This window comes from Erpetoichthys calabaricus, chromosome 4, assembly GCF_900747795.2.
Source record: "Erpetoichthys calabaricus chromosome 4, fErpCal1.3, whole genome shotgun sequence".
In the NCBI taxonomy this organism is placed as follows: domain Eukaryota; kingdom Metazoa; phylum Chordata; class Cladistia; order Polypteriformes; family Polypteridae; genus Erpetoichthys; species Erpetoichthys calabaricus.
This window is the reverse complement of record NC_041397.2, coordinates 177,532,000-177,557,487: the sequence shown is the minus strand read 5'-3', so window position 1 is coordinate 177,557,487 and position 25,488 is coordinate 177,532,000. Positions and strand designations below refer to the sequence as shown.

Here is a 25,488-nt window from a genome sequence, read left to right as displayed (position 1 = left end):
GCATATTTCTGGAAAAAATTTTTAAACAATTTCAATACATGTAAATAATGGAAACTATTACTTAAAAAATAATATCTTATACAGTTTGTCTTTGTTTACAACCTTACATATGGAATGACATGACATTAATGCGGTAAATTGATGATTCAAGTTATGAAAGACATATATTTCATATATTTAGAAGACAAGATGTGAAAAAAAAGAATATGACAGTATAGAAAAAGGTGCAGCTTGTATGTCCCATTTTGGGTGCAGAATTATTTTTGGTTGTTGTGGTGGTGGTTGTTGTTGAGTTGGTTGTTGTGCTGGTGGATGAGGTGCTATCTGCAATGCAATAAGAGATAGTTGTCAAAAAAACCAAACACACAACTTATAAGGCTTACATGGATAATTAGCCAATCTTACACTTTACTCAAATTTATGTTTAATCACTATCTTCATTCCCCATAAAAATACACTTAAAGGGCTATTTTTTATTTAAATAATAATAATAATTCTTTACATTTATATAGCACTTTTCTCACTATTCAAGGCACTCTCCACGCAGGGAGACCCTGGGACGCAAACCCATGAACTCCTTACTGCAAGGCAGCAGTGCTACCCCTACACCATTTAGAATATAGGACGTCTATAACATAAAACAAAAAGAAGCACAATGCAGTTGGCCTGACCATAATTGTTAGACATTATATTTAAGGAAATCACCTACCTAATTGTAGATCTGCTGATTTAAGCATTGCCCAGAAAACATATTCACTTTGCACTACTGTGGCACTAAAAGAAATAAACAATTGTATTATTATTGTATTTCATTAGAATAACAACAATAACAGATATACTAACATTAAAACTATCCACATTTAAATAAAAAAAAAAATTATGTTTCTTATCAATATATATCCAGGAATGTCAGTAGTGCAAGGGGTGCTATGTCATCAATGCAACTGTATAAAGGTCAGCGTGTACAATTCCTGAATATCCAAGATTGCAGATTAAACTTTAAAAAAAGTCAACAGTTTTCCAAGCCAAACACATCAAACAAAAATGAAAGACATAAATCTGAAATTAGTCAGGACACCGTTAAAAAGATTAGTAATTTAAGAGCACACCAATGTTTATTCTTTTGGTCACCACAATACCTTTCTTACTGTCTTTATGGTACAGACATTTTTCCATTGTCTTTAATCTTGTTTGTTATTTCAATAAATTATTTGTCAATATTATTGGTGTTATTTTAGTTTTCTTTTTTATGGCTTATGTATTGACACATATTTCATTTATTAATTATATCTATGCTTATGTATAATGTTAGTTTTGTCCTGTCTAGTATTTCATATTATGTTCCTTGTGGTCTTTATATTGAGTCAAAGGAGGCAGTGCCTCCCTCTGACACTACTGTTGGGGTACCACCCCCCATGATTTCAGAAATCATAACATTGCCATTTGTTCATCATGGCAGTACACTAAGAGTAGGTATTGATTTCATTGTGTGAACAGTGTGAAGATTAAGCTCAGACACAGAGACAAACGTCCCAAAACATGTTTACTCTTCTTTTGCCTTTACACAGCACTGTACACAATGCACCCAACAGCCACAATAGTCCAGTCCTTTCCCTTTCTCTCTCTCTTTCCTTTCTCTTCTGCCGCCTCCACTCCCCTCCTCACGAGCCCTGTCCTCTATCTCCTGACCCCAGCTCCTTAAATGGAATGAGGCAGCTTCTTTTATACTGCACCTGGAAGTGCTCCAGGTGCTCCCTGATCCTCTTCTGGCAGCAGTTTTGGGTGTGGTGGAAGTGCTGCAGACCAAGGCTCCAGAGCTGTCCAGGCACCCCCTGTTGGTCCCGATGCCATCCAGGGGGCTGCCCTCTCATGTTCCGGGGGAGGTACTGCTGTTGACATGTCCTCTCCCCTGGTCCTCTCACCAGAAGCCACCAGGCAAGGCTCCCGGTCGTCTGCCACAACAGGTATATCATTGAGAACAGACCACTGAACTAATTATTATTCAATAGTTGCTATTCATTTATTATTACGTCAATAATGTCCAGTCTAAACGTAAATGTCCTTGGAGGCGTAAACTTTTAATTGCAGTGCTAGGTAATTGGATTTATACAATAGCAATTCTCTTTGAAAAATCCATGCATCCATTTTTTAAATGTGTTTGAAAAATCTCAAGATTACTCATGTCACATACATTATTCCAAATGTCATGTGTCTAAATGTTTGCTCACAACATCTCAAACATATGTATTTTGTCTAATAGAATCGTTAAATAAACCATTTCAGGAAAATCCAAGGATTACACGGATGTGTTGATATTGTTTGCTGTCGTTCAAGCAGCGTCTCCATTTACAGCCATTATATAAGAAATTTTGCTGTCTTCATTGTACATGAAAGCATGATATTAAAAGTGTTTCTCGTCCAGCAGTGCAAACAATGCTGGTTAGGAAACAGATAAAAACATTGTAATTCTTAGCCTGAGTATTTCTTTAAATGTGTACAAGAGTTCCTAAGTAGCACACAGAGATACTGAAAACTCTTATTACTGGTAGAAGGGTATAAATATGAACAGTGTTGTATTTCCAAACTGAACACTAAAGAAAGATGTAAACAGCACTATCACTTTATTATACAGGATGATTAATAAGATTCATCCAATTTCAAAGTGTCATATTTATACAACCGTGAGGTGCCTAGAAACCAATCACATACCAATTGAAGAGGGGGGTCATAGAGTTTCTGACTGTCACCGGAAGATGGCTCCCTTCAGTCTGCGAGGAGATGGCGACCCCTGAGCAGAAAGCGTACAGTGACACTGACACCCGACATCCTCAATCGAGTATGGGATGAATTTGACTATTGCATTGATGTTGTCCGTACAGCTGGAAGAGGTCATACTGAGCACTTGTAAAATTACATAATAAACTTCATGCTCACCTAAACCATGTACAATTTACTGCATTGTTCTGTAATGATTTACAAGTGAAATAAATCATTTTGAAATCAGATGAATCTTTTTGAATCACCCTGTATTTACACAATGTAAGACAATGCTTATTGGAAAATATTTTTAATTTAAATTTATAAATGTCGATCTGTATTATTGTGTGATTATATAGAGAAGCTGCAAGCACACTAAGTGCATCCACAAGTCCAAACTGTCTGGTGGAGAGATGTTCAGAGGACTTGCTCTGACTGCTGTCTGTCAGTGTGAGATGAGCATTACTGCATAGCCAAATCTGTCGGCTATGAAACTTAGGTTTCTCTGGTTTTGACTCCTGCTTGTTTCTGAGTGTGCCAAATCATTTAATTATACACAAAAGACCTTTTCATTCTCTTGATCATGTCCGCTCAAAATTATTATCAGACACAGATATTCTTCAGTCTCTTCTTAACACATTTGCACTTACACAGGACCAATTTCGAATAGCCAATCAACCTAACTAGCATGTCTTCAGGAATTTGGCAAGAAAATATGATTAGCTTAATGAAATGCCACGTAGACATGCTGACAGTCTGAGCATAGGACTTCACTTACTTCATGGATCCAGCAATGCTGTGCAGTGTGCCACCACATTTATAATTCATCCCGATGAAAATAAGTGCATAAGGAAGTGGAAAATTAATAAAGAAAAAACATCATGGCAATACTGATACCTTCAAATGTCTGTTGTGCATAGAAAGCAGCTCCCTTGATTACAAGGTGATTATGTAACTTGGGCAAAGAAACAGCATTGATGAGCAATGTAAGAACCCTGAGGGAACTGTTCACACTTACAAGGAATGAAGTGGCAAAAATAGATTTAATATCATGGGATCTTAAATTGAGATTCTGAGCCAACATATTTCCTAGACCAGTACCTATTCATTCTTGTAACTGAAAGGAAACACAGTTTGAAAACCATTGTCCTATAGTGAGTATGTCTAGTTTTTTTTTTTTACTGTTTAACATGTTGTTAACTCCATTCCGCTTGAGCAAAACACAATGTCTCCTTATAAATCTCAGTTCACTGCTGGATGATTTTTATGTGTGTTCTTAAAACAGTCTTAGTTCCGGAATACTAGTATATGTTGAAAAAATAAACTGAAAAAGTATACTGTATAACTGATCCCTTTCACTCTCTCAATATATACATAGGGTCATTATTGTCATTTTCATGGAGCAAAGCGAAATTCTTACTTGAATGTGATAATCAACATCTAACACATCACCAGTCTCTGGCACCATTATTGGTGAGTATCACTACGTTACCTCAAACCTTATGTATTCCTTGCCAGAAATAAGTAACCTACCTCAAACCTTGTCTTCCTTACCTGAAAAATCTAAAAATCCATTTGCCATTAACAGACAAACATAATGAGAAAATTATTTAAACAGATTACAGACATAACAAATTACTGTACTTGTTTAATATAAATGCTAATACTCAACTTGGGATTCTCTCACAGTTTCACTTAATGGGAGCATAGAAACAGGAAAAGGAAATACATCAGGTAGGATGATGTGTGTTATCTGTCAATTAAGATGAAGTTATGTATCTGAATACATTTTTGTTTATCATGGCACTGGACAGCGCAGTGACAAGTTGCATGCTGTTACAGTACTACGTCTCAAACACATGTATTACTACTACTAATAAACAACCTAAATGCTTGAAAGCAATGTGTTCCTAAATCCAGTGCACTGTGTTTGTGTATTATTTTGAAACTTTGATTCTATTCATGGCTTGCACGCTGTGTTTGGAATAGTGTGAACTACCTTCCTTTGTTTGGGTTGAAGTCTAAGAAGAATCCAGTTCAAGCTGTCTCAGTGTGAGAAAGAGTCCTGTGATGTCTGTCATCTCTTTCTGGTCTACCTTACTGCTGTAGCTGCTAGGACAAGCACTGGGTTCTCACAATCTTTAACTGTAAAAAATCAGAATGACCTGAAATGGAAATAAATGAAAAGGTCATTTCTTCCCATAGGAGCAGTGTGTCTGGAACAAGGCGCCCAAACCATGTAGTTGACGTCAGTACAGCACCATTGTTCTATGGCCCATGGGAGAGAAACGTAACAATTAACTGTCAAAACAAACTCAGTGAACTCAGTGACCTCATCTCATTTGCAGACCTATATTTATTCCTAGAAGAGTATTTCACTATTTGTACACTGTAGTATTCTCACTCATGTCCCACATTTACATTCATTATTTGACTCTTTATTATATGAAATCTCATTCATTAAAACAGTAATTTAGCTAAGAGAAGTTCCACCAAATCAGTTTAGCTTTTCTCAATTATTGCCATTTTACATTTGGTTTATCCTAGAAAACTTACAAGATGAAGATAAAATACAATCATTTACATTTTGTGCATTTGGGGCATTGGCAACTAACCACTGCAGTTGAGTCCATCCGATTATAAAGACAGACAGGCCAGAAATGGCCATGCAGTTACAGTTGATGGCCACAGGTAGGGAAGTTAAAATTGTAATTAATTTTTAGCAACAATTTGAGCAACTATTTACTCTTGTTATTTTGTTGTAGTGAGTAGAAATGGTGTATTTCCTCCCAACAAGCTTGCATTTCAACTTTGCTGATGATTCGTTCTCATTGCTGGGAGTTTTCATACACTCATATGTGATTTTAGATGTGAAGAATAAATGTGTTGCTTTGGCTTTGTGCTTGGCATCCTTTTCTTGCTGGAAAACAATTTTTTCTCAAGGAGCAGGCTTCTGACAGACTGCATCAAGTTTTCCTCCAGGATTTCTATGTATTTTGATGCCTTCATTTTACCCTTTACCCTCATACTGTAAGCCTTCCACCACCATGTTTCACAGTGAGGATGATGTGTCTGTGATAAATGTGCAGTGTCAAACATGGCATTTAGTGACCTAAAAACTCAATTTTGGTCTCATCAGATTATGGAGCCTTCTTTCAACTGAATCACTCATGTGCCTTTTGTGCAACTCTAGCTCAGATGTTGTGTGTGTCTGTGTTTTATAACAGTGGCTTTCTTTTTACCACTCTCCACTAAATATGTGACTGGTTAAGCACCCAGACAACAGTTGTTGCACAGCATGTACAGTTTCACCAATCTCATCAGCTGTAGCTTGTAACAACTTCCAAGTTATCACAGGTCTCTTGCTGGCCTCCCTCAGTAGTCTTCTTTTTACATGATCACTCAGTTTTTGTGAAAGGCCTGCTCTATGCAGATTTACCTTTGTGCCATACTCTTTCCAAGTCCTCATGATTGATTTAAATGGACAAGGGATATTCAGTGATTTTTTCTTGTATCGATCCTCCAACTTATGCTTTTCAATTACATTCTAACAAAGTTGCCGGGTGTGTTCTTTTGTCTTTATTGTGTAGGTTAGGCCATGATACTGACTCACCACAAGGTTCCAGATACGTGTGTATTTATACTACAATCAACTGAAACCCCCTGGCTACAAATGGGAGATCTCTTTTTAGATAATTATGTGCCTTCTTAAACTACCTGGCTGCACCAGTTGATAAAAAGGGTGATAAAGGGGGTGAATACTTATGTGGTCAGTTATTTTGTTTGTTTATTAATTTAGACCACTTTGCAGAGATCTGTTCTCACATTAAAGAGTCCTTTTCTGTTGGTTAATGCCAAAAAAAATCAAATGTGATTCAATCTTGTATAACAATAAAATATAAAAACTTCCAAGAGGGTAAGTACTTTTTATAGGCATTGTACTACACGTAGTACAATGAAATTCATATTTGCAAGTCTCCACAGGACAGTGGTAATAATACAATACCAACAAACACACACATTAGCTAAATGGCTGTTTAGTGAGCTTATGATCTATAGATAATAGAAACACTCATTCAATTCAATTCAATTCAATTCAATTCAATTTTATTTGTCATTTAGCAGAACATCTAAGATGTGCTGCAGAACGAAAATACGATGCACAAGACATTAATAAAAACACATAGTTAAAATCAGCCTACAATAAAATACTAAAATGCTTCATTTAAAAGACGAACGGCAGTAGGAAAAAAACTGTTTTTAAACCTGGTAGTTCTACATTTCAGGCTGCGGTACCTTCTGCTTGAGGGCATTAGGGAAAAGAGTTCAGAGGCAGGATAAGTAGGGTCTCTAGAAATCCGCACAGCTCTGGCCAGACAGCGTTGTTTTGCCATTGAATCTGCTGATTCAAGTGCCATTGGTTCTGCTCCCATTTGCTAGCACGAAAGAGCAAGAATAGTGACCTTTAGATGCTTGAGGTCTTTAATTATACTGTGTGGCTTTCTATGGGAAGCTAGTGTTATGCATGTGTATGCATCTGTCCTGAAAGGAAGGCACCTGGGTGCCTGTAATATTCTCTGCCACCTTATGACACACAAACAGGGTAACAGGGCACAAACCCCCGCCTATTCACATTCACAATATTGGTGACTTTTCTATTGGGCTATTTGGCGTTTTTGCTTCTGAGAACACCACATCTGCAAAGCATTCCTTTACACATAAAATTATGGATCTGTCTGAGAGGTTTGGCTGATAATGCCATAGACATGTGGGTCACACGTGCCTTTTCCTAACTACAAATTCATGTATCAAGAAGTGTGTATGTTCTCTATAAAATCATTCTTTTTTGGGGGTGGGGGACTGTTAGGTCTTGGTGTTTATTCTTCAGAGGAACTGTTGTTTTGCTTACAACCTGGCTTCTATTTCAAAGGTCTACAATTGCTTAGGTTTTCTGAAGACTCAATCTGAGATGCTGGAGGTCATCCTCAAATTCCTCTGGTTTCTACGTAGTGCTGCTCCTAGACAGACAGAACACTGAAGGTGCAATCTGCAAACACACAATCTCTTTAAAACTTATGAGTGGCCTTAGACTTCATTTTGTTTCATGTACATTTACATGGAATCATTAGGATACTTACTAAAATGTGACTTTGCTTGGACAATTTGCACTGGGGGCTTTCCATTGATAGAGTAGGGATGGTAATTTTGCTGTGTTATCAGAATGGGTGACAGCATCATTCCCTGTTGTACACTGCAATATAAAAATGACAGTGGTATTAGAATGAGAGACTAAAATAATTTAGTAAGTATATTTACTATGCAAATTCACACGCAACAGAAAAGCCTGTCTCTTTCAATATATAACTTTAAAGGTACATGGGGGGAGAGGGAGAGAGTTGCAGAACAAATTAAAAGATCTGTACTTCCTTCTCCTTCACAGAAGATTCTGACCAACCAGCAAAGTAACTTTGGCTCCAATCATGCCTCACCCACCCCACCACCACTTCATTAGAATGGCCTGAGATGAGCCCCCCCCTAAAAAACAAGACATAATGAGCACCCTAGATACAATGACTTTTCTATTCCTTCAAATTTTAAATACTGTATAGTAGCATCATGTTTGAGGAACTAAAACACTTTCTTAGTAAATAAGTGCAAAAAATAGCTGATTTCAGATTTCCAAAAGATGTTATTGTTAGAAGGACAGAAGACCTTTAAATTACACTTACAATGATAGTGTAAATAATTGTGTCAATCCTATAGATGATAGTAAAGTATGACATTAAAGCATAGGCAAACTTTCTACATAAGAGGTTGTGGCAAGCGGCTGGGGGTGGCACCTAGCCGGAATGCCCGGAAGGACCAGAGGAGGGCTTACGCCTCCTCTAGACCACGAGGGGGCGACTGCCCTGGTGGCTTTGGGGACCACGGGAACAGAGCTTAGAAGCTCCACCCTATAGGGGCCCATGGTGACCACCAGGGGGCGCCCCGATGCCTGGAGAGCCCTGGTCCTCAGCACTTCCACCACATTAGCTAAAATAATAACATGTATAGGTGATAAGCCTTCAAATGATGATATGCAAACTGTTTTAAGTAAGGTAAATGCAATCTTAATATGCCCAGCGCCAAAAATAAAAAAGCAGTGTTGCAAGTATTGGGAATGACTCGTTTCTTTAGAAAATTCATATCAAACTTGTCTTCTAAAATATGGTACATGAGAGAACTGTTATGTAATACATGTGAATAGTACCATTTTAAATTAGGTACTACGTAGAAGCAATTTATTAGTCACATACTGTTTTGTAACAAGGCATAAACAAAGACTTCTTTTGGTCTTAACATTTACAAAGCATCAATACATTGATTACTTATCTCTGCACATTGTGGCATACTAAAATAACTTTGCATTGGTGGTGGTTTAACCTTCCTCTTATGTTAGCTTTCTGTTACTATCTCTTATGTTAACAGGTCGGTTTTGACCCGTGTCTTTAATCAGCCATATTACCCTCAAAACAATTATTTATCATCCAATTTTTTTCCTTACCTCTTTGTTACTTTGTTACGCTTCCTTGTCCATTAAAAGAATGTTTTTTAGTATTTTTGCTGTGACCTCATGAGCTTTTACTTTAATAGCATACCTCTCATTTTCAATTTTAAAAAATGATTAAATGAACGTCAAGAGAATTATTAAAATAAATAAAAGGTTGTTATGTTACCTATTACTGAGGGGTATTAGAACACATCTCTTAAATAAATTTGTTATATATATTTTTTATTATAATATTAATTACTATAGTAACATCTATGGTGTTACGGGTCAAATTTGACCCATATATATTTATTTCAAAGAAAAAGGCAAAAAAGTATTTTCAAAAATAACTTTAATATAAATGGAAAGCTAAACAAGTAAATCTCAAAATGTGGATTTGCAAGGTCAAACAAAAAATGAACAATCAAGCAAATCAAACCAATAGAAATGAGGCACTAGTTCCAAAAAATGTCTTTGTGTGCAAGAACATGCATGTGCATTTAGATGCATGTGTGGCAAAAAGTGACACTTTTAGTGTGTTCTTTGCAAATATATTTTTTGCAGTAGAAGCAGAGTACGTCTGTCTTTCTGTCTTTATTGCTAGGGCAGACCTGACACCTCTTTCTTTTAGAATCAGGTGGCCTCAGTGGGGTTGTGGCTGTGGCTGTGTAGGTTGATGTTGAGGCAGTGCTGGCCGAAGAGGATGCTGGCGCTGATGCTCTTTGTGTTGCTGATGGTGTGGAAGGAGTGCTACGTGAGTTCTGCAGCTGTCTGACCAAGGCTGCAGCGGCTGAGTCCCGGGGCACCCGTTCCCTTCGCTCAATGTGTGCCTTGACAAGGGAACTTCCTAACTCCTCATGAAACATTCTCCGCTTGTTTTTTCTGGTTGAGTTCCACCCTAGGTGAATGTGGGTCCACAACACAAATGCATTGTATGCAGACACATCTAGAATGTTATAAAACACAACCATTGGCCATCTCCTGGTCATTCTCTGGCAAGTGTAGGTGGCAGTCAGCTTGTCCAGGTTGTCCACTCCACCTTTGTTTTTATTATAGTCCAAGATAATTATGGGCTTTTTGTCACTTGCTGATGACACAGCTGCGTCTTTGTGAAAAGTGGACATAAGTATCACACTCCGGTGTTTTTTTGGACAATATGAAACAACCGTGGTGGTGTCTGTAAAAGCAAATTTTGAAGAAAGTGGAGCCCTGTCCTTCACCTGCAAAATTTCGGTAGGCAGCTCAGGTTTATTTTTTTTTACTGTGCCCACCTTGGTAAGTTTCCACCTGAGAAGTTCTTGTCTAAGGTCATAGCTGGTAAAGGAATTGTCACATGTGATATTGTGGCCCTGCAGTCCAGTAGTCATATTGAGGACTACACATTTTCCTTGATTTTTCTCAGGAATGCCACTTGCATGTTTGCCTGTGTAAATCTGCAGATTCCATGCATGGCTGGTTTTTGCATCACAGGCCGCCCAAATTTTTATGCCATATTTCCCTGGCTTACTAGGCATGTACTGCCGGAAAGGGCATTTTCCACGGAAAGGGACAAAACGTTCATCTACTGTTACCTCTGGCCCTGGGTTGAACATCAGTGGAAGGAGCTGCACCCACCTTTCCCAGACATCCCTGATGGGAGCAAGCTTGTCAGGTTTTTCTCTAGTTTCTCTGTTGTCAAATCTAAGGACTCTTGATATCATTCGAAATGACTGAAGTGACATTGTTGCCCAGAAAATATTTCTGCCTGTCGATGCATCCCAGAGAATATCAGTGGCCTCATTGCTGGATTTGTAAACACCAGCAAGAAGAAGAACACCAATATAAGCATCCAGGTATTCCTCATCAGTGTCATTCCACATGTCGCCATGAACCTTTTTTCCTTCAAAGTTTGTCATAGCAATCATGACTTTCTTTAGTGACAATGGCATAAACAGATCAAAACATGTCTTGATGTCACTTACTCTCGTCACAGCAAACATTGTGATTCCAGGGGTCATTTTGATGACATTTGCAGCAGCTGCCCTGCCATGTAAGTCAGGAGATACTGAGCTCCAACAGATGTTACCACTTTTGGATTTGAACGTTTCAGCAGGAGTGAGTGCAGCTTCAGCATCGGTGACCTCCTCATCAGACTCATCAGATGTGCCTGTGCCTTCTGGTAGATACTCTACAATGTCTTCCTCCTCGGAAACCTGCTCATCTGTATCACTATGCTGTTCTGTGTCCTCTGCCTCATTTTCAGAAAAGATATGATCCAGAGCTTGGCTTACTGTAAATCTTCTTCTAATTTTTGACTGCTGCAAACAGGAGATGTGTACTCTGCAAGTCACCAACGCTAAACTAAATTTGTCTTATGCAAGCCTTACATGTCTGAACATGTCTGTCTTTGTTTGTTTGTTTTGTTTGTTCAGGTAAGGAGACACACAGGCAAAGAGAGAAGCCCCTCAAAGTGTGTTTAGGATTTTTGTTTTGACCCTAACTATTGTTTTATAACCTTAAATTATAACTGGGTCAAAACTGACCCTACCAACACAAAGGTAATAATTTTCACCAGAGCAGTTTATAATTTAGTACAATTGTTTTTTTTTTGTTTTATTTTAATTAAATACAGATTCCTGACAAAGTCAAAAAGCCTTGATGCAATAAACAAAATTAGGTAGTAGTTTTATGCATTTAAAAAGTAAAACGGGTCGGTGCTGACCCTAACACAAGAGGGTGACAATATGTCTCTCAATACTAAAATAAATTAAGGCTTGTGAATCCTCAGTTAGTGCTTAATAAGACCAAATGAAGTTCTCTTATTCACAAGTAATTTTACCAGCATATCACATGCTGTTAATATGACACTGCATGGTGATGATTAACCACTTCATCATTAATCATTATAGGTAGTACCTAAAGTGTTACCAATTGAATTTAAATGGACTGATTAACATGAAAATGAGTGGCATAAACTGGAGAACATTCTCCTCACTTAAACAATATGGATATTCTTTGATCCTACTAGGCAGACAGGGTAATCAAAGAGTATATCTCAAGATGGTCAAAGTGCAGTTCTACTATGCTGATGGTGTTGACTGGTCAAGTATCATATGTTTCAAAGACAGCATCTCTGTCTAAATGTCATCATGCTCAGATTAAGAAAGAGTTCCTGAGACTAGCAATACAGTACGTATGGTTTACCAACATTCTACATAAACTGATAATAAACATTTAATAGCTACCATAAAGGAAAACTTGTCGGAATTACCTCCACAAATGTAGAGGCTAACTATGAAACTTTTAGGTTATGATCTTGAACTGGTTTATACTCCAGAGTGTGTTAGCTGATACTCTGTCATGGGCATACATACAGTCAGCAAAATGAAAGTTCTATATAAATTGATGTCAATCATTATGGTATTTAAGTAGTTGTAAATCTCCCAGTGTCAGACATGAGCAGATTGTAGCAGAAACAAAGAAGGTAATTACACATCTGAATCATTATTGGCATAAAGGTTGTTACCAATAATACAGTACTTTAAAATCAGAGGTGAACTGTGTTGCAAAATGAATTGTTGTAAAACGTTGAATTATTATTCCACAGTTCTTTGGGCAAAACATGCTTAAGAGAGTACATGAGGGTCATTTAGGGATAGAAGAATGTAAAAGAAGAGCCCAAGTTATAGTTTACATGGCCTGTAATGAGTACTGACATTGAATTATTTCTACTAGTAAAACTTTTTTAAAGCATCATTGCTTATTTAACTGAGGATGCTTGATAGAAGGCTGAAGCTGATTTATTTAATCTGGATTATACAACATTGAATTATCCAGAAGTCCATCTTGAAGTCCAGCTTGGTAAAATTTGGGATAGCTCAGACAGTATTTACTGACAACAGACCTTGTTTTAAATTTGAAGTATTGGGGAATAAAGCATATAAGTCAACTATATAGTAAGTGAAATGAAAAAGCAGAAAAAATGAGTTCATTTTGTTAATGAGTTTATGAACAAGCAAAAGATGATAGTTTAGATTCATTATTAGCATGGTTGAGTAATAGACCATCCCCTTCAGAAAATGGCATTTCTCAGGGTGTAATTTAAATGAGTTTTACTGTAAGTTACATATTATACCACCATATACTTAACAGCCAAAACGGAAAACACTTTGGAAAAAAAAGCAAATATGATCAAAGCATACGCAAAAGAGGAATTGTGATTAAACAGCCACAGCACTGAGAACTTTATCAAAAGATGACATGACAGGAATTAAATTTTTAAACACTACAGATGAAAAGAGTCGAGTTAGAGTAGAGGAAATAAGTTCTTGGTCTTTTACTGTTCAAACAAAGGAGGGTTAGAAGGAACTGTAAAAGTCTTCTGAAAATAAAAACAGAACAGACAAGGAAAGAAGATATGACTCCAACAGTATTGCATAAATAAAGAATGAGAACAATGATGCTAGTCTAGGTGAGCAAACACAGTTATTTTTATTAGGAAGATTTACTTGGATTGAAAGACTACATTTGTAAAATGAAGATATTAATTGTAAAATTAAAATGTATTTTTTAAACATCTCTGTTGTAGGAGGACAATGGGCATCCTGGATGAGATGGGGAAGAAGCTATTATCCGGAAGGGAAGCCAGTATAACAACGCACACAGATTGGCTGCTGGAACAAATAAATTGCTTTGTACCTGGCCTGTGTAAATTAATGGAGGGACCAGTAGAAGCCGAGAGTTGGGAGTAGTTCCAACCCCTATACACTAGGTGGCAGCAGTCCTTGTATGGGAACCCATTCTGGACACCCACAGGGGTACAATACAATACAATACAGTTTATTTTTGTATAGCCCAAAATCACACAGGAAGTGCCGCAATGGGCTTTAACAGGCCCTGCCTCTTGACAGGCCCCCAGCCTTGACTCTCTAAGAAGACAAGGAAAAACTCCCAAAAAATAAACCTAGTAGGGAGAAAATGGAAGAAACCTTGGGAAAGGCAGTTGAAAGAGAGACCCCTTTCCAGGTAGGTTGGGCGTGCAGTGGGTGTCAAAAGAAGGGGGTCAATACAATACAATACAATACACAGAACAGAACAATATTTAATTCTTTCTGCTTCTTTTGTTTTATTGTGCTGGAGTCAATTCTTTGAAGCAACAAAAGGTTCTGAATGTTTTTGCAGTGGTGTCGGCTGAACGTATAAAATAGACGAATGGATGAATTACTTTAAAATGTTAGGTATTTACATATTTTGTTAGCATCTGTTTAACTAGACATTTTTAGCCACTTTGATTCATTTATGATTCTAAATTGCACTGTTGTGGGCAAGTGAAGCAGCATGCCCTACGATGGATTAGAATACCATCAAGCATTAACCACATGTTCCATCTGCAAGAACAAATTAGCAAAATTAGACCCTTTTGAAAAAGTGCCCCAAAAAGTCACCCAGTCCAAGAAGAAACGGTTAAGTAACCATGCTGTTGTAGTATGCCATAGCAAATTTAAGATACAAGGTAGAGTAAGGCGTCTTGTTTCTACCTCTTAATTGTGGCATGCTGGCAAGCCCCATATGAGGTTAAAGAGAGGAGCTGACTATGTACTTTTACAATGGGTTAGGGTTAGGGTTAGGGTTATGGAGTCCAGAAGTGCCACCTGGTCACGGTCCCTCGTGATCAAGAAAGGGCACTGTCAGGGGAGGACCTCTGTACTTTCCTTATGTCCCAGAAGTGCTCCCTGAAATACATGGCGAGGCAGCAGAAGCATTCCTGGGTCTGGTATAAAAGGAGCAACACTCAACTGGAGGAGAGGAGGAAGAATTAGTTATATAATTGTGGCACATTGCTGGAAGAAGGTCTGTGAATGTGATTTGTAGAATAAATATCCTTTATTTTATTCTATTAACATGCGGTGTATTGCTGGGTCTGTAGTTTGGGGCTCACTGGTGCCCCTCTTGTGGTTACACTATATAATGTAAATGTATATTGATAAAAAATGATGAGACATACATAGTAAATGGTAAAATGTACAACTTGTTTATCTGAAAGGAATGGGGATGTGGTGATAATGTGAATAACTATGCCAGTACTGTAGATGGATGAAGAGCAAAACATCTTTGGTAAATTATTTAGGCATGTTTCTGTATGAGTCAGCTTCTGCTACTACTTAGATAGCGTAACAACACCATAATGTTAGGTATTATACTGTTGTCCTCAATAAAAGAATCCACCATCGTTCCTTATATATCCTTATAATAACACAATGTTCATGGTGAGTCCTCTGCTTCTTCATTCACTTTATTTGAAGCCCAACATGCGGAGATGAACACATGCAACACATAATAAAAGTACAAATAAAAAAGTGCAATTTATAAAAAGACATTTTGTGAGTGGAGAATAATCTACAAAAGACAGGATGTAAAATAAACATTTTTTGTCAAAATTATATAGCAGATTCTATAATGTAATGGGCATTTTCATTCATGCACAAAATTATTTCATACACAAACAAATTGGAAATAAAAAAATGGGTTTAAGGGATGAATAAAACTACCTTAATAAAAGGGTATCTGTGTGTCTGTCTGCCTACTATGTCTCTATCTTTCCAGCAGAGGGTGCATCACAAACATTTTTAGTAATTAAATGCATTGCATTTGTAATTCTAATAGAGGGTGCATCACAAAGTAATACTGCTTTTATCAATCCCACAAGCACATGCATTGCCTAGTGCACTACAAACGTCAATGCTGAGGTGTCTAGTATGTTGATTACTTAGATTTCAGCCCATCTTAGATGGGTAGCACAGCTAGTAAATTAGCTAATAAAAAAAGCTAGTAAACGCATAAGAATGAAAAGACCATTCTAAAGGAAATGTAATCTAAAAAAGCATATCTTTCACAGAACATGTGAAAATGACAAACAGACTGGGAAACAAAGACTATTCTTTCTTTTAAGAAGCAAACAAGAGAATATGTGCTGTTAGAACAAAGCAAAAGTAGGAAACCTAATAGGCTTTATTACAATAATTCAAAAGAACCACAAAGTACGTCTTTACGAAATGCAAAAGCTCGGACACTAATATTAATGTGCCACCATCTTTTAAAATATGATGGCACTGATGTTGCACATCATAGAATCACATAACCCAGTCATTCAAAATAATATTTAATATGACAGTTGCCAATGTTTTAATAGCAAAATAAAATGGCAATAAGTGATGTCAGAACAATAATATTCATTTAAATTTACCCTGGAAAATATAATATTAAATATTTGTAAAACAAGAAAAAAATAAATGTAGAAGGCTAAACATGTTTTATAACAAAACCAAGAGTCATACTGAAAGTGAGACTGAAAAAGCAAATGAACCAAATAAATATTTCAAGTATGTTTTCAGAAAACGTAGCGAATGGAATAACTCTGACAGAAGCAGAAACATGCTTCAATTTTGTCTAAATGACAGATTTACTATAATACATATAGACAGACAAATTCCCTAGCTAGATATCTGAATCTACTGTACTGTATGTCTGTGGAGCTCTCTTTATACCCATAGCTAACATGGTTGTCAACTTACTTCTAAATAGCCTGCAATCCACATTATTTCTAAATGCCAATGGCTTCTGACTACAAGATTAATTTTTGATTCTGAACTACATTAAAAGATTTTTAAAATCTAATTAAACTGTTAAGTTGTATGCCTGGCTTTTTTCGATATGGAATGACATTACAGTGGCACTGATTGCTACCTTGTGCCTAACACAGCCAGGATATTCTTCATCCTCTTGCAAATAAATATTTTCATTCTCTCATTTACGTTTAGCGTGTCATGCACATATGAAAGTGAGTTGAGGTGGCACAATACTGCGTACAATGGCATGCCATATCACTGCCATTTTTTTATTTAAATGAGAAAACCACATATTTCTTTATTTGATCTTTGTTTTTAAGGAGATATCTAAACTACTAATGCAAGAAATCATGAGCACAATTTTCTGTTAAGAAAAAGAAATTTTGTTTTAACTCACTTAATTTGATGTTACATTTGGGTAAAGTTGACATATATGTACTAGAAACATAGCAAAACTGAGCCTTACAGTTATGAGTTTGCAGCTACTTGGAGGAGACATCCAACTTCCAATTATATTTTGCCCAGCATCTCTGGCTTCAAGAAGGAATCCTTTGTACTGATTGCCTGCTATTTGCACTGCAAAAAATAAATTAAAAAAATAGGATTTATAAGTTTACTTGTAATCACAATTACACAATTGGTATTTTTCAAGTCAAAGTTTTTTCTTTCCAAACATGGTACAGTATATATGCATTTGCCATGCAAAATTTTGTTCTGAAGTTAAGCACTTTCTATGAATTAAAAAAAAAAACAAAACTTGCCAGCTGTGGCACTTCACAGTGGAGGGTATGGGGGCATGGAGAAATAGCTTAAAAACTTACCAAGTGTGTCCACTTTTCAGTCCAAGATAGTTGTCGGGTATTGATCCATGCCTTCTGGTGCATGTTTTCTCATGGTAAGGATATGTTTTCTGTTTGCTTGTGTGAATTGTCATGTAAGTAAATGGAAGTAAATCAAAACAAACCAAACACGTGGCAGTGTTTCAGTTTGAAGTGATCATGAAGAGCACTAGACCATATCAAACATTTGAACTTATTTTGAGCACAGTCTTTGTGCCTTTCATACAACTTTAGAATTATTGTATATTGCTTCTGCAAATATAAACCAGTTGTGGTGTCCAGTGTTGTAGAGAGCCTGTATAGCGCTTTTGTAATATAGAACATTAAAAGAATTTTGACAGTCACCCCAACAAAGCCTATCAATTTTTCCAAAATGACATCAAGCAGAGTTTTGAAGGTATGTAAAGTTCTACTATCTACCATACTACTTGGCCACTTATTCCAGTTTTCTGTATTTTCAGTGTGAAGAAAAACTTTGACCTTTGTACAAAATTTACTCTTAAGAAGATTCCATCTGTCTTCCTGTGCTTTTGGTAAAGAACTCATTTTCAAATAATCTGATTCCATCCTACTAATTCCTTTCAGAATTTTAAACACTTCATTTCTGTCAACTCTTAATTTCTGTTTCCTTAAAGCAAAAAGGTTCAGCTCCTTCAGTCTTTCTTCATACTTTGCAATAACACTGATCCTAATCACTCTTCTCTGGATTTTTGTCTAGCGCTCCAACTGCATATTATTTATGTAATATGTGGGCCAAAACTGTACACAGTACTTTAGATGAGGCTTCACCAGTGCATTATACAGTTTAAGCATAACTTCCTTTGACTTGTAATCCATACCTTGGGCTTTATAACCCAGTATCCTTTCTGTGCACTGTCTGCATATTTAAAGTAGAGTCCACGACTACTCCCTGGTCTGTCTCATAAGGTTTACTTTTAAGTTACAAACCTTCCATTTTGTATTTAAATCTAACATTTTTACTTCCTATGTCTAACATTTCACATTTATTTATGTTAACAACCACAACATTTATTTATATACCACATTTTCATACACATAATGTAGCTGAAAGTGTTTCACATGATGATGAAAGAGAAAAAGACAAAGTAAGAATTAAAATAAGAGAACCTAATTAACATAGAATAAAAGTAACGTCCGATGGCCAGGGAGGGCAGAAAACTTCTCCAGATGGCTGGAGAAAAAAAAAAAAATCTGCAGGGGTTCCAGGCCATGTGACCGCCCAGCCCCCTCTAGGCATTCTACCTAACATAGTTAAGTTAACCAAACATGTTAAGTTTCATTTGCCACAAATTTGCCAAATCTGAAAGTATTTGTCCATCTGTTACAATACAGTTCACTCTAGGTCATCTGCCCTTCCACCAAGTTTGGTATCATTTGCAAACATAACCAGCTTATCATTTATATTCTTATTAATATCAGATATTAAAGAGGTAGTGGCCCAAGCACAGACTTTCGAGAGACAACACTTTTAAGTGTTTAAACCAGTTTTGTGGCCATCTACACACTACTCATTGAAATCAAACTTCTTTTAGTTTGGTCACAAACCTATTGTGTGGGACCATATCAAAAGCTTTATAAAAATCAAGACAAATAATATTATATTCATCTCTCTGATCAAATGCTTCTATTTCTTCCTGCATATTAATGACACATGATCTTTGTGTAAAAACACATGTTAAATATTCACTAATGCACCATTTCTTGACATGTGATGCTAAATCTTTTTCTTTAAATAATTACTTCCATTAACTTACCTGTGATGTGTTTAAGCTTACTGGTCTATAACAGCTTGAATCGGCTTGATCCATTTTTTTTATGTAATTAGACATTTGCACATGTAGAAACTACCTTGAGCAGTAATATTTGAAAAATATGTGTCATGGGTTTGTTTATGTACTTACTAACCCTTCCTAAATACCTTGGGATAAATATTAAATGGTCCCAACAATTTGTTTGCTATCAGCCTCTTTAATCTAAGCAGCACTTGCGTCTCTACAATTTCTAAATAACTGAGTTTGTCCCTAATAGTCCCTGGAACTGCTGGGATTATATCAGGAATAGTACTCATTTTGAATAATTATTTTTTAATCTTATTTCTCTGTAATAAATGTATAATTTACAGATATTTGTTTCATACCAATATGTACGTAAGAATATATGGTTTACTGCCTTCAGGAATGGTTATAGTCCTATAGAAGTGTACACTGATTCTTACACAGCTCACTTAATTTACCAGATACAAAAATGATATTATTAACAAAATAAACTTAATGTTATTCAGCTAGCACTTGCATGTTATATGTTGATCCTGGCAAATTTCAACCTGCTTCAATCTAGACTTAAACCTCCTATTTCAGATGCTTATTAATGCTGGACAGGTTACATATGATAAGATCAGACAGATTGGAAAGATGTCTCAAGACTTGTGTGAGTAAGATATACTAAAAAGCCAGGCACATTATAATAATTAAAGCCAAAATGTGCAATCCAGAGCTTGAAATACATTCTGAATTTGTCCACGTTTATGACTTAGAGGAGGTGACATCATCCTGTTGATGCCTATTTTTAAACATGGCAACACAAATGATTCACTCTCTTTTTGAGAACTCTAAAGATTAGTAATTCTAAATGCTGGTCTCTTCAACCATGCAACTTTGGACCTCACAGCAACATTGGATCTTATGGCATGTTCCTTTTGTGGACAAAGCAAGCTGGGCCTGCCACCTACATGCCTGTTACTGACAGCAGCAGCTGTTCATTATCCAGGCCAGAAGTTCTCGGGGGTATTTTTTGTACGTCGCTTAAATCATCCGAGATCAGGTGCCTCATCTTGGATAAGTTAATGCCGGTGATACTCATCCGGGACAGGTCGGTTTTTCAAACGCAGCCGTGTATTAGATTAGTCTAGCTGGATCTAATCATCTGAGATGAATGCGCGCACCCGCGCTGATTGAAAAGCCCATATATATTGAGTCTAGAAAACATGATCAGCAAGTCTTTGATAGGCTGCAACAAAATGACAAAAGAACGGACACATTTTTTTTCACACACGTGGCGCAAGACCTTTTATTCGAAGGACATGAAGAATTTCAAGATTTAATATGCACAAGGGGTAACTCTGCAAAAGCAGCCCAGATCAGAAAAGACGGCTGGCAAAAAGTGGCCGACATATTAAACGCTAAGTAGTGTGCATTGTACTTACTGAATGCAGCGTTTCCTATGTGTCAGATTAATTATTATTTAATATGTCATAATTCCAGATCAAACGTGAGCACAAGGAGAACATGGGAACAGGTTAAAGTGAAGTACAAGAATATACTTCAAACTGGTAAATATTGGTATATAACTATTTAAAGAATTGTTGACATAAATAAACATATATAATATAAAAAACATTAATTTTAAAGCTAATAAGGCAGACAAGCAAAAAACAGGTGGAGGTCCATGCGGTCCAGACCTAACCCCAGTGCTGCTGATTTAAGCGACGTATGGAAAATAACCCCCTGAAGATAATTTCAAATAACATGAGAAGTGAGTTGGTATGACAGAGGTTCACTTAAGGCCCTAGTGGCACGTCTACAGGCAGCATCAAGCACAAGCTAAAGCTGCAGGCATCACTTTGCAGGCATTTCACTGTTTTGCCATAAGGATTGGCTATTGGATAAGTAAAAGAAGAAAATATACATAATATACAAGTTTAAGTATTCTTTCTTAAGGTATATTTGAAATAGTAAACTAATTCATAATTGAAGTTCCACATAATGTTTCTCCATTTAAAGACGGATAGAATGACAATAGTCTTCAATTGGAGTTTTTGAAATTTCAAAACTTTGTGCAGTGCACTTTATTAGAGATATTGCAACAAAAATTGTCTTTGAAGAATTGATGTGACAAATTTCAACAAAATCGGCACACTGCGAGTTGTTTCATGTGGAGAGACAAACATGACGACAAAAGTAGGTGAAAAAAAACAGTAATAATTAGCTTAGTGAGAAACGGCATGCTGTTGTCATGTTGCAATCAGGGTTGGCTCTACCATTTAGGTGAACTAGGTGAAAAAGCTGGGTGGGAGGGTATCGATTTTTTAAACACTTGTATTGTCTTCATACAATATTAAGGGGACCCCACTTATACTTACACTTACAATGCACATTTACATTGAAAGATACCTTATATAACAGAGAAATTGAGTCCTTAAAATATAGAATATAGAATTGTTTTTTTATTAGGTTTCTAAATGACAGTCTGATGATAAGGTCAGATCACCAGCATAGATGGAAAATAAATAAATAAAATAAAATAAAAAATCTGCAGAGGTTCCAGGCCAAAAGACTGCCCAGACCCCACTGGGCATTCTACCTAACATAACTGTAGTTCTTTATTAGTTTGTTCCTTAAATTCATTATTGTGTACCATTTTATTAAAAACAAAAAAGGAGAGTGACAGGAATAGTTTGTGCCAGTGGATAAAAGCACAACATATCTTAAGGGCCATTTTTATTGATAATATTAATTATAATAATAATAATTTACATGTGGTATAGAGAATCTTGCTTTGAATCGTGCTGTAGCTTTGCCAACAAAAGAAACACTGTGCTGAGTCACAGAGAGGCTTCTAATATGAACAATGTTGTAAAAATATTCCCAGTTTTGAAGCTTTGAAGACTGTTTTGAAGACTCTCTGGTCCCTATTCACTCAATTAATGCCACAAAAGCTGTTTATAACTTTGTGATTTCAAGTAATAAACCAGATGGGAGTTAACACCTCAATGCTCCAACATTCTCATTGCAAATAATCTCTGTGTTGGATACTGTTATATGACATATGATTTCTCTCTTAAATACTTAATGCTGTCAAAACATTATTTCTGAAATTTTGAAAGTTTCACTTCATTGTCACTATATATTAAAAACGCATTAAACAGTCTAATGAAAACAAAATAAGCAGACACTGAGAGGTTGGGAAAGAAAAACTTATCTTTTAAGTGAATGTCTGCAAAACAATTCTGCATTCGTTTTCATTTGCATTGCGTGTGATACTGTTTTATCTTGGTAGAGTAATATATTGCTCTACTTTCCCCTATTGTATTATTAAGATGTAGCCTCTGTCAGAACGCCTCAAATCCCACAGACTTACCACTGTTTATAAGGTATTATAGTAAATAACGTATCCCCACCTTCCCTTCTATATCTATAGGCAATTAGGTGTAGTAAAAAAACAAGCAGGAATTAAGTTACACATAAAACAATGTATTATTGGTAATATTCATAAATAATAATAATAATATGCAAAGTACATTTGAATATTGGCAACCATACAACCTGATTAAATGGTGATGTGTAGTTTCAGGCGGCACACAGACTTGTTAGTTATTTAAAATGCCTCTAGTTAAGGCATCATTGGTGCTCAGCTTTCTTCAGAACAGGCCGTATGCCTGTTCCAATATGGCTGCTAAGCTGTGCTCTTCATTGTGTTGTCTTCATCATCAGAGGTTAGTAAGAGATGCTTCTTTCAGATGTTAGTAAGAGAGAGAGAATGTGGTTGAGCAAGCAGATTTATAGATTCTCTGTCCAACCCCTAGATCCAATAGGACATCAAGGTACTTAAAAGCTTCTGATCCAAGCCAATTCCAAACAGCCATACTTCAGACCAATGGAGGAATACAACATCTCAAAACCTGCCACCCCCCAAGACCATATGTTAAAGTAACCTGGCTTCCTTGCGGGGGTTGAAAGACTTTAGCAGAGAAACACTCACCAAACTGGTTTAAAGCACTCCCCCCAACTCTGTCATAAAATTCAAAGAAACTCAGTCATTAAAGGGGGGCAAACACGAATGCCTCTCACCAAAGTAACACTAAATTACATTGCTCTGCCTAAATTACAAATAAAGACATACAAAATATATATCAAGTTATATGCAAAATCTTACATCACAACAGACGCTAATGCAAAAATTAAACAAGCAGTCATATAGTACATGGTACAAACACTTCCATGGAATTTTTTTTTATTGTCAGGAGTCTGAAGTGAATAGAAGTCCATCTCACTGATGGTGTATATCTAACAGACTCTTATTACCTGCTTGATTCTTGCAAAAAATTATAATAATAATAAATTGGTTTATAGTTTTTTATGTTCTACCTTTGCTAACCAGTTTGTCAGATCCGTTAAAAAAAAAAAAAAAAAAAAAAATTGGTTTATTACTTAACCCAGTTTCTTGTGATTTCTCCCAGTTGTCACCTTTATCTGTAATCAAAACATTAAGGACTTACTAGTCAATACAGAACAGGGCTATGTTCCTTCCACTTAACCAATTTACATTTAACAAACTGGGTCATTTGCCATTTTTAAGATGTACTTGTTGCAATAAAATAAAATTGTAATGTGATCAGACTGTCATTAACAATACCTGTTTTGCCTTAAAACAACACTCTGATTGTAAGATTGTAATAAGACATGGTTCAGTCAGTCATTTTCTAACTCACTTAGTTCTGTCATAGTCCATTGCAGGGCGAATATACACACAGCCCAACCATACACTACGGCCAATTTAGAATCACCAGTTCACCTAACCTGCATTTCTTTGAACTGTGGGAGGAAACCAGAGCACCCAGAGGAAACCTATACAGATAAAGGGAAAACATGCAAACTCCCTTACCACTGTGCCACCAGTATAAATAATTGTAAATATGAATATTGCTTTTGCTTTAATATTTAGTATTAAGCTCATCTTCCATCTTTGGTATCACCTTTACAGTATTTAGGACTACATATTTTTGAAAAGAAGTGATGGGTATCGCTTTTGAATGAATGTATAGCCCCGGTGGCACGGTGGCGCAGTGGGTAGCGCTGCTGCCTCGCAGTTGGGAGACCTGGGGACCTGGGTTCGCTTCCCGGGTCCTCCCTGCGTGGAGTTTGCATGTTCTCCCCGTTTCTGCGTTGGTTTCCTCCGGGTGCTCTCGTTTCCTCCCACAGTCCAAATACATGCAGGTTAGGTGGATTGGTGATTCTAAATTGGCCCTAGTGTGTGCTTGGTGTGTTTGTGTGTGTCCTGCGGTGAGTTGGCACCCTGCCCGGGATTGGTTCCTGCCTTGTGCCCTGTGTTGGTTGGGATTGGCTCCAGCAGACCCCCGTGACCCTATGTTCAGATTCAGCGGGTTGGAAAATGGATGGATGGATGGATGTGTAGCCCAGAGAGGGATTTAAAATAAAATTTAACAAGTAGTCAAAGAGGGTTTGTTCATGAAACCGCAAGAGGAAAGTCCACTCCAACTTGTTTGTAATAGCCATACCTGCATATTCCAGTCTTATGGTGCCATTCACTTACTGGAATTGAACAGTTGGAAGAAAGTGAAAGTAAGAAACAGATCTTCCAGAAAGAAAAATTGGCAAAAAATGGTCTGAACGTTGATAGCAACATCTGATTTGAGCAGTTTGTAGAGGGCCTTTAATCAAGATGGTGTGTGTTTGGAATGCCCAGTAAAACAAAAGGGTTGTTAGAAAGTGAATTGACTTACCTGCTATGGACTGAGACATCTACAGGGAATGAACTGAACCCCAGTCACACATGATGAGAACCTGAGGAGAGCTGTTTGGATTTGTGTTTTTTTCCTTGCTTGTGGCTAGGCAGTATTCTTTTTTCCACACAAAAGCCCAACAATGGTTTAGACCTGCAAAGTTATTCTGGACAAATGTACAGTCCATATGTTTTGTGAGCTCATTGTTTACTGTAGTAC

General features: G+C 36.8%; 1 protein-coding gene across 1 annotated transcript in view; it reads right to left on the bottom strand.

Annotated features, from left to right (window-relative positions):
• Positions 1–681: 681 nt before the first annotated feature.
• Positions 682–25,488, bottom strand: part of LOC114651408 (putative defense protein 3) — a 48,257-nt gene continuing 23,450 nt past the window's right edge. Inside the window, exons 2-4 of the mRNA XM_051926092.1 lie at positions 17,357–17,466; positions 7,896–8,008; positions 682–774 (exon numbers count right to left, since the gene is read on the bottom strand). Of these exons, the coding sequence (XP_051782052.1) occupies positions 702–774; positions 7,896–8,008; positions 17,357–17,466 (296 nt within the window). The 3' untranslated portion in view covers positions 682–701. The remainder of the gene's footprint in view (positions 775–7,895; positions 8,009–17,356; positions 17,467–25,488) is intronic.